Here is a 10,273-nt window from a genome sequence, read left to right on the forward strand (position 1 = left end):
TGTAATCAGTGGCTATAGTAATAAATACAAATAAAGCAATTAGATATCCACTCCCATATACCCCCAAAATACCAAAAGACTACAGTCCAGTATGAATATATCATATATAAGTAATATTAGGAATATTTTATTTTGCAACATATTCCTCAGTCTGTGAAAGAAAAAGAGCCATTAGGAATATCCTTTCTTAATGTCCCCTCCCACATTACAACTTTCTTTAAAGAATGAAACCTCTACATAACCTGGAAAAAAAAAAGAGCATAGCTAATCAATTCTATTAAGATACATATTTTTTAAAACATTTTAAAATCTCTGAAATCAGGGCATAGGTAACCATTGACAACATCTCACAACGGCAGTTGTGAGATCAGCATGTAAGAGAAGCTAATGGTTGTTCTGTTCCCTTGAGAAGACAACTGCAACTCATATATTTCTAACAACAAACATGTAAAAATCCCAAGTGTTGTCTAAAAACCTTCCCTGACACTGTCTGCTAAGATCAAGACACTTCTGGTATGAAAACCTAGAGAATGGTATCAGGAAAGGGGAAAAATTCCTGGAGACAATGCTGGAATATTCTGTTAAGAAATGCTATGCTACGGGTGCCTGGGTGGCTCAGCGGGTTAAGCCTCCGCCTTCGGCCCAGTTCATGATCTTAGGGTCCTGGGATCGTGTCCCACCATCAGGCTCTCTGCCCAGCAGGGAGCCTGCTTCCTCCTCTCTCTCTCTGCCTGCCTCTTTCCCCACTTGTGATCTCTGTCTGTCAAATAAATAAATAAAATCTTAAAAACAAAAAAAAAGAAAGAAACGCTACACTACTAATATACTAAGATGTACAGAGGTAATCTAGTATGGAAAAGTAAGCAGCAATAATCGCACCTCGGATAAACCTCATTGGCTACGATACTGCCACTGCGCAAAGCTGGAAAATAAGTAAATTAATGGCTCTGGATCTAAAAGTTATTCAGAACAGTCAGACTTTAAGTAGGAAGACATTTTAGAAATACCTTTATCAATTTATTATACTTATATTTCCCCTTTAAGGTATGGCCAAGAAATAGATGTTTTAAAATATCACTTCTAATTAATGCTGAAAGAGTTCTTTCAAAAACTGTAAGCAGATGATAAAGAGAGCACAGTGTCACACAGAGTTTAACTTGCAATTTTTTTAAAGATTTTATTTCTTTCTTTGACAGACAAAGATCACAAGCAGGCAGAGAGGCAGGCAGCCAGGGATGGGGGAGGGGGGAGCAGACTCCCTGCTGAGCAGAGGGGCTGGATCCCAGGACCCTGGGATCATGACCTGAGCTGAAGGCAGAGGCTTAACCCACTGAGCCACCCAGGCGCCCCTTAACTGGAATTTTTTGTTGTTAGAACAAAAATACCAAATTTTTCCTAAAAACTAGGCCCCAAAATATGTATAACTATATCATCTAATAGTAGCAATAACACAAAATAGACACTTTCATATACTGCCACTAGAAACATAAATAACTTTTTTTTTTTAAGATTTTATTTATTTGACAGAGAGAGATCACAAGTAGGCAGAGAGGTAAAGAGAGAGGGAGGAGGAAGCAGTCTCCCTGCTGAGCAGAAAGCCCGATGCAGGACTCGATCCCAGGACCCCAAGATCATGACCTGAGCCAAAGGCAGAGGCTTAACCCACTGAGCCACTCAGGCATCCCCAAAAATAACTTATTTATTTTTTTTACAGTATATTCATTAAGACTACTAATGCCTTAAAATTATACATAACTTCTGACCCAGCAATTTCACTTATAAGAACTGGTGGAAGGAAATAATCAGAGATGAATGTAAAGCAGTTCAACCTAAAAAATAATTTAAATAGTCCAACTGTCCTCTCTGACCACATTCCATCACCAATGAGGGTAGGTCCTGAGATAGCAAATGCAAATAATAAGTCTGACGTCATCTAGCAAAATCCACAGCTAGAATGTCAGTCTTTGAGGGGTATCTCTACTATCGATAAAAAGTAAAAATACTGGTGAGGGAGTTAAAAAAGAGTGTAGAGGGATGCCTGGGTGGCTCAGTTGGTTAAGCAGCTGCCTTCGGCTCAGGTCATGATCCCAGCGTCCTGGGATCGAGTCCCATATCGGGCTCCTTGCTCTGCAGGGAGCCTGCTTCTCCCTCTGACTCTGCTTTCCACTCTGTCTGCCTGTGCTCGCTCTCACTCTCTCTCTCTCACAAATAAATAAATAAAATCTTTAAAAAAAAAAAAAAAAGAGTGTAGAGATAGCTTTGTCTATATCATCAAGAAATAAATTGAAAAAAAAAATTTTTAAAGATTTTATTTATTTATTTGACCGAGAGAAATCACAAGTAGATGGAGAGGCAGGCAGAGAGAGAGAGAGAGGGAAGCAGGCTCCCTGCTGAGCAGAGAGCCCGATGCGGGACACGATCCCAGGACCCTGAGATCATGACCCGAGCCGAAGGCAGCGGCTTAACCCACTGAGCCACCCAGGCGCCCCAATAAATTGAAAAATTAATTGGAAAAATATTGAAGAGTAAGAAGAACTGAGAAAAATCACCTAAGAAGTAAATATGAAAAGAAAAAAAAAGAACAATCAGCACACTGACTCTCCAAATGACTTCTCCCAAGCAGAGAGACACTGGAACACTTTAATGTCTGAATATTATTATTCTATGAAATTTTAAAATATACATTAGGTATCTTACACAGTTTATACATTATTATATAGAATTGTATAAACAAAACCAGGTATAATTTACTTAAAAGACATTTAAAGAAGTTTTTCAAGAATAAATTAGACTGCTCTGTAAAATGCAATTCCACTATACTATATACCTATGTATACAGAAAAATACATATGTCAACACACAAATAACACAAATATATGCTATGAATACACAAACACACACAAAAACATATGTATATGCACTTAACAGAACAAGAGACAGAAGTCTAAATATATCATTTAGAGTTAGAAAAATAACAAAGGCGCCAAAATAGTGCTGAATCACAATGGAAAGAGTAGGCCAAAAGGAATGGCTTAGGAAACTAATTTCTTATTTATTATACAAAATAATCTAGCAATAATGTCTAGAATTGATAAATCATGAATCAGTTATAAGCACATTATTTAAAGATATGGAAATGATCACCAGGAGAACCAAAATAGTCATCTACTTTTAATCTTTTCTCTGAGGATGGTGATTGTGATTGAGACAAAGGACTGCTAATTTTCAATTTAATGTACTGTCTTTTATTTTTAATAATCAGCCTGTCTTATTTATTTGATTATTAAAACTTTAAACCGTGTTCCAGACAAATATACAAAAATTTTCATTTCATATAAATTTTAAGGGCAGATCACATACTTTGGTCTCAGTAGAAACATCTATTAAAGGCACAATAACTGCCCTATTTTACAGGTCTGTTGAGAGGATTACACCAGATAATGCATATAAAATAAACAGAAGAACATTAAAGAAATTGTATGAAAAAAAAATCAGCAAAATGCCTAGTACAAGGATTCAATAAATTTTGGCTATCATTACTAGTACTTATTAAATTTGCATAGAATAAGGTTCAACACTAATTATTAAAACTGACACTAATTCAGGGACGCCTGGGTGGCTCAGTGGGTTAAGCCTCTGCCTTTGGCTCAGGTCATGATCCCAGGGTCCTGGGATCAAGCCCCATATCCGGCTCTCTGCTGAGCAAGGAGCCTGCTTCCCTTCCTCTCTCTCTGCCTGCCTCTCTGCCTGCTTGTGATCTCTGTCTGTCAAATAAATAAATAAAATCTTAAAAAAAAAAAACTGACACTAATTAATTATGTAAAGTACCTGATTTACAAGCACTCAATAACTAATGGCCGAATTAATGAGTCTAACTTTCAAGAAATAATCACCTATACCTAATCTTCTAAGATTACCAAATAAAATACAGTTACCTTGTTAACTACAGTGAAATCAGAATAAAACTAAAATCAAAACCTGACATTTATAATTTGGGGAGTGGAAAGACATCAATTTTAGAATTCTGTTCCACATAGAAAGTAACTGCTTACAAGGGCCAAAATTTCCAAATCATGTCAAACTGTTTTTATACAAGGAAAGGTAGTTATTAATTCTTTACAAATCTACAAAATGATATACCAACATAATTTTTTCTTGGCACATTTAGTTACCTGGGAGCAAATAAAATTCTAATTAAAATAAAAGAAGGAGGAGCGCCTGGGTGGCTCAGTGGGCTAAAGTCTCTGCCTTCTCATGATCCCAAAGTCCTGGGATCGAGCCCCACATCGGGCTCTCTGCTCAGCAGAAGCCTGCTTCCTCTCTCTCCTCTCTGCCTGCCTCTCTGCCTACTTGTGATCTCTGTCTGTCAAATAAATAAATAAAATCTTTTTAAAAAAAAAAGAAAAGAAGGAAATGCTTAAATTTCCCTAGAAATAGCACTATGCCATCCACAGAAAGTACATCATTCTCTATCAACAGGGACCTAAACAGAAATAAATGCCTAACTGGATAAAATAAAATTAACCTTCCATAAGACTGTAAAGAATAGGATACATCAGAGAATGAATATACAGATGACCCCTGTACAATGTGGGAATTAGGAGTGCCAACCCCCAATGTAGTCAGCAATCTACATACAACTTTGATTCACAAAAATGTAACTACTAAAACCCTACTGTTGACCAGAAGACTTACTGATAACATAAGTAGCCAATAACACACATTTTGTATATATATTATATACAGTATTTTTACAAAAAAATAACCTAAAAAATGTTAGTAACAAAACTGAGGAAGAAGAAATACATTCACAAAATGGTACATAAATTTATTGGGGGGAAAAAATCCCATGTATAGGCAGAACCAGGCAATTCAAATCGATTTTGTTCAAGGGTCAAGTATATATACTCATAAAATGTATGCATTATTACTTACACTTGCAAATACTTAAAAATTCTATAATTATTATCTCCAAAGGCTCATAACCTTCATAAGGAGGCACTTAACTCCTTGTCTAGAGATTCAAATGAAGTAAAAAGGAGGATCAAAGTGAGATAACCAGAATTTTTTTTAAAAAAGGATGCAGGGATAACAAAGTTTCTCTCCAACAACCACATCTGCCTTTAAGCCAAAGAAGAGGTATACCTAGAATGGTCACCTCAATTTCCAAGCTTACCTGTGCATACTCTCTTTCAATGGCAGCTTTCTTCTGACTGAATGTCCTAAAAACACAAATAAAAATTCATTAACAGAAGTATATCAAAAATTTTATGTAAATTTATCAACCCACCCTCAGATACTACCTGATCAACTGTTGTATTTCAGGGAAAATACAACATATTATTCATTTATGTTCCTAGGAGTACTGCTGACAAAAGACTCTGGAGTCAGAAAATCAAATCAAACATTCAAATACTGCCTCTACCATGTACTAGTTGTATGACCTTGGTCAAGTCACTTGACTGGTCTGTGCCTCAGAATGGGGATAGTAACAGTATCCACATCACAGGGATAGTGTAAAATTTACTTAATTAAAATACATTAAGTGCTCAAACCGTGTCTAACACACAGTAAAAGCTATATATGTACTTTTATGACAAGGACTAATGCATAGTAGGCACTAAAAATGTTTACTGAACTTAACCAGCGTAGAGGGAACTACAGAAAACAAAGTAAAAATTGAATTTGGGGGGCACCACAAATTTGGAGGGCTGCCTCAGTTGGTAAAGCATGTAACTCTTGATCTCAGGGTTTTAAGTTCAAGCCCCATGCTGGGTACAGATAACTTAAAAAATAAAATCTTAAAAAAAATAATAAATCAGGGGTGCCTGAGTGGCACAGTCAGTTACACGCCTGATTATTCGTTTTGGCTAAAGTGGTAATCTCAGGGTCATGATATAAAGCCCCTCCATTGGACTCCATGCTCAGTGCACAGTCTTCTTAAGACTGTCTCTCATTCTGCCCTTCCCCACCATGTGTTCTCTTTCTCTCGCTCCCTCGCTCTCTCTAAAATAAATGAAACTTTTCAAAAAGAAGAAAATCAAGTTTTGATCAGCTTAGCAACATGAAGAACAGTCAAATCAATTCCTTCATTCTAGTCCTTTGTAGCAAGAGTTACAAAACAAAGTACAAGGACACTAAATGTGGTATAATGGATGTACCCTTTCCATACATGTATTATATTTGACAGATTCTATTTTAACACTTTTCACATTTTAACATTTATGATACTGGGATTCACCTTTTAGTAATGATTAGCAGTATTTTCTTTTACTTCAATAGTACATGAAATAACAGTACACCTTATAAACCATAGGCAAGGTAGTCAGTGAAATATGTTAATACTGACAATTTACCTTGAATAGTTTGAGCTTAAGACTTTTCTGTTAGAGGCCAGATATCTGTATTCTTAAAAGCACTTCACCAAGGCAAAAATATCAGAGTAAAAAGTGAAAAATATAAAGAAAAGGATGGGATTTGCAGGGAAAAAAGACAATTTAAGTCAAAACTTCCACTTTAACAGTTATTTAAATTTATCAACATGACTATTCATTTCTTATATAAGAAAAACAACTATTTAAGATCTTACTACATTTGTTTTTAGTGAATAACTGTTACATAGCCTTAAAAAGGAAGGAAATACTGACATATATGCTATAACAAGGATGAACCTTAACGACATTACACTTAATGAAGTCAGTCACAAAAAGGCAAATACTCTAGGATTCCATTTATATGAGGAGTAGTCAAAATCATATACAGGGGCACCTGGGTGGTTCAGTGGGTTAAAGCCTCTGTGTTCAGCTCAGATCGTGATCCCAGGGTCCTGGGATCGAGCCCCGCATTGGGCTCTCTACTCAATGGGGAGCCTCCTTCCCCCTCTCTCTCCACCTGCCTCTCTGCCTACTTGTGATCTCTGTCTGTCAAATAAATAAATAAGATCTAAAGAAAAAAAAATCATATAGACAGAAAGAATGGAAGTTTCGAGGGGCTGGAAGGAGAGCATCAGAGGAGTCATTACTTAACCAGTATAGTTTCAGTTTTACAAGTTGAGGAGTTCTGAAGATGGATGATGGTGAAAGTTGGAGAACAATATGAAGTACTTAATACCACTAAACTGTACACTTAAAAATGGCTAAGATAGTACATTTTATGCCATACATATTTTACTATAGTAAAAAGGTGGAAAAAAAAATATAGCATAGCTTTTCCTTAAGGGGTACTGTACTTTTTAAAGCATTTAACACAGTCCTTTAAAATATAGTAAGTCAGGGGCGCCTGGGTGGCTCAGTGGATTGAGCCGCTGCCTTCGGCTCGGGTCATGATCTCAGTGTCCTGGGATTGAGCCCCGCATCGGGCTCTTTGCTCAGCGGGAGCCTGCTTCTCTCTCTCTCTGCCTGACTCTCCGCCTACTTGTGATTTCCGCCTACTTGTGATTTCTCTCTCTGTCAAATAAATAATAAATAAAATCTTTAAAAATAAAAAAAATAAAAAAAAAAATAAAATATAGTAAGTCAGATGCCTGGGTGACTCAGTTAAGCGACTGCCTTCAGCTCAGGTCAAGTCCCACATTAGGCTCCCTGCTCAGCAGGGAGTCTGCTTCTCCTTCTGACCCTCTCCCCTCTCATGCTCTCTCTCACTCTCTCAAGCAAATAAATAAAATATTTTTAATAAATAAATAAATACAGTGTGTCTACTGTCCTTAAAGCATACAAACTATATATTATATACACATATATAAATACACTGTATGCATTTATATACTGTTTTATATAACACACACATCAAAATAGTCATTAAGTTTTCTCTGGGTAGTGGGATTACAGGCTTTCAACTTCCTTCTTTTGCTTTTGCTTCCACTGTTTTCTGATGTTTTAGTAAGAATATCTATCATGTTTGAAAAAATGTCCTCATTTTTATTTATTTATTTTTATTTTTAAATAAACATATAATGTATTTTTATCCCCAGGGGTACAGGTCTGTGAATCGCCAGGTTTACACACTTCACAACACTCACCATAGCACATACCCTCCCCAATGTCCATAACCGCACCCCCCTCTCCCCAACCTCCCTCCCCCCAGCAACCCTCAGTTTGTTTTGTGAGATTAAGAGTCACTTATGGTTTGTCTCCCTCCCAATCCTATCTTGTTTCATTTATTCTTTTCCTACCCACTTAACCCCGCATGTTGCATCTCCACTTCCTCATATCAGGGAGATCATATGATAGTTGTCTTTCTCCGATTGAAATGTTCTCATTTTTAAATAAATGCACACATATAAACACATGCATACACCTTTATGTACTCATGTTGTTTTACTAAAATTGTACCAGAAATCATTATGACTAGTACTACCAAATATGCGATCTTCCCACCTACCATAAATACCCAAGCAAAAATGAACCAGCTTGGGGCACCTGGGTGGCTCAGTGGGTCAAAGCCTCTGCCTTTGGCTCAGGTCATGATCCCAGGGTCCTGGGACTGAGCCCCACATCAGGCTCTCTGCTCAGCAGGGAGCCTGCTTCCTGCCCCCTCTCTCTGCCTGCTTCTCTGCCTACTTGTGATCTCTGTCTGTCAAAAAAATAAATAAAATCTTTAAAAAAATAAAATAAAATAAAATGAACTAGCTTATACTTTCCCCATTAAAAAATCTGAAAACTTACCCATATTTGGAAGGAGGCAGAATTTTTTAATATTTTACAAAACATGAAAGCAAATATTTAAGCTCTTAGTAGTACTTATTTAGTGTTTAGTGTTTATTTATTTAGCTTGAAAGCTTATATGTAAATCATTCTGAAATAAGGATATTCAAGTGAAGTCACCAAGAAAATAGGAACTCTTACTCTGAACATGCATATCAACTAATTTTAAACCTCTCAGTGGAATTTTTAGTTGTTATGACACAATTACATGTCTACTAAGTAATTTTCTGTTCTAGCGAAAGAAAACAAACCCAAGTTGACAACTATTCAAAATCAACATCATTAATATTAGAAATCTATTTATTATAATTCACAGTCAAGAGAGCAGAACAACAACAAAAAAAACTTCTCATAATCTCCTTATAAGATGAAAAAGCATTTGTTAAAATTCAACATCAGTTTCTCATAAACGTCTTTAGAAATATAATGGATGCTATAATTAAACAGATGGACAAGAACAAGTGATGGCAAGGACATGGAGAAATGAAGCTGGCAGGAATGTAAAAAGATGCAGCTGCTTCAGAAAATCATAGTCTGGGAGTTCTTCAAAAGGTTAAACAAAGAGTTACCATATGACGCAGCAGTTCTATTCCTAGGTATATACCCAAGAAAACTTAAAACATATGTTTATACAAAAACTTGTAAATGAATGTTCATAGCAGCATTATTTATGATTGCCAAAAAGTGGAAACATCCCAAATGTCCATCAACTGAAGATCAGATAAACAAGATGTGGTATATTCATATGATGGAATATTATTCAAAAAAGGAATGAAATATTGATACATGATGCCATATGAATGAACTTGGAAAGTACTATGCTAAGAAGTCCCATAAAAGGCCACATATTATATCATTCCATTCATACAGAATGTCCCAGAATAGGCAAGCCTACAGAGACAGAAAGTAGATCAGTGGTTGCTAAGGGTTGGAGAGTTAAGTTGGCCATTATTTTAAAAATATTTTTCTTTTAACTAGATAGGTTGATTATAAAGTTCTTAAAGAAAAATGAACATTTAAGAATACTTATAAACATTTTGAAAAAGAATAATATTTTTAAAAAGACCTACTCTCACCAGATAATAAAAATTAATTTAAAAAGTGACAATACTTGGGCTCCTGGGTGGCTCAGTCACTTAGGCCTCTGCTTTGGATCAGGTCATGATCTCAGGGTCCTGGGATCGAGGCCCACATCGGGTTCTCTGCTCAATGGGAAGTCTGCTTCCCTCTCTCTCTGCCTGCTCTCTGCCTACATGTGATTTCTCTCTCTGTCAAATAGATAAATAAAATCTTAAAAAGAAAAAAGTGACAATACTTAAGACAGCTTGGTAACGGAACATGAGTAAACAGAGAGACAATGAAACATAAGTCAGAAATATACCTAAAAGAGAGCTCCCCTACAACCCAGCAATTGCACTACTAGGTATTTATCCAATGGATAAAAACACAGTGACCCAAAGGGGCACCTGTACCCCAATGTTTATAGCAGCAATGTCTATAATAGCTAATATATGGAAAGCCCACAAATGTCCATCGACAGATGAATGGATAAAGATGGGTATGGGGGGGGG

At 36.3% G+C, this 10,273-nt stretch overlaps 1 protein-coding gene and 1 pseudogene across 2 annotated transcripts in view; both read right to left on the reverse strand.

Moving 5' to 3' along the window:
* Positions 1 to 10,273, reverse strand: part of FCHSD2 (FCH and double SH3 domains 2) — a 287,876-nt gene that overhangs the window by 237,554 nt on the left and 40,049 nt on the right. For both annotated transcript variants that reach the window (XM_059410167.1, XM_059410160.1), the window contains exon 3: positions 5,177 to 5,222. In XM_059410167.1, coding sequence (XP_059266150.1) covers positions 5,177 to 5,222 — 46 coding nt within the window. The remainder of the gene's footprint in view (positions 1 to 5,176; positions 5,223 to 10,273) is intronic.
* Positions 811 to 924, reverse strand: LOC132009022 (U4 spliceosomal RNA; annotated as a pseudogene).

Source organism: Mustela nigripes, chromosome 1 (assembly GCF_022355385.1).
Source record: "Mustela nigripes isolate SB6536 chromosome 1, MUSNIG.SB6536, whole genome shotgun sequence".
Classification (NCBI taxonomy): domain Eukaryota; kingdom Metazoa; phylum Chordata; class Mammalia; order Carnivora; family Mustelidae; genus Mustela; species Mustela nigripes.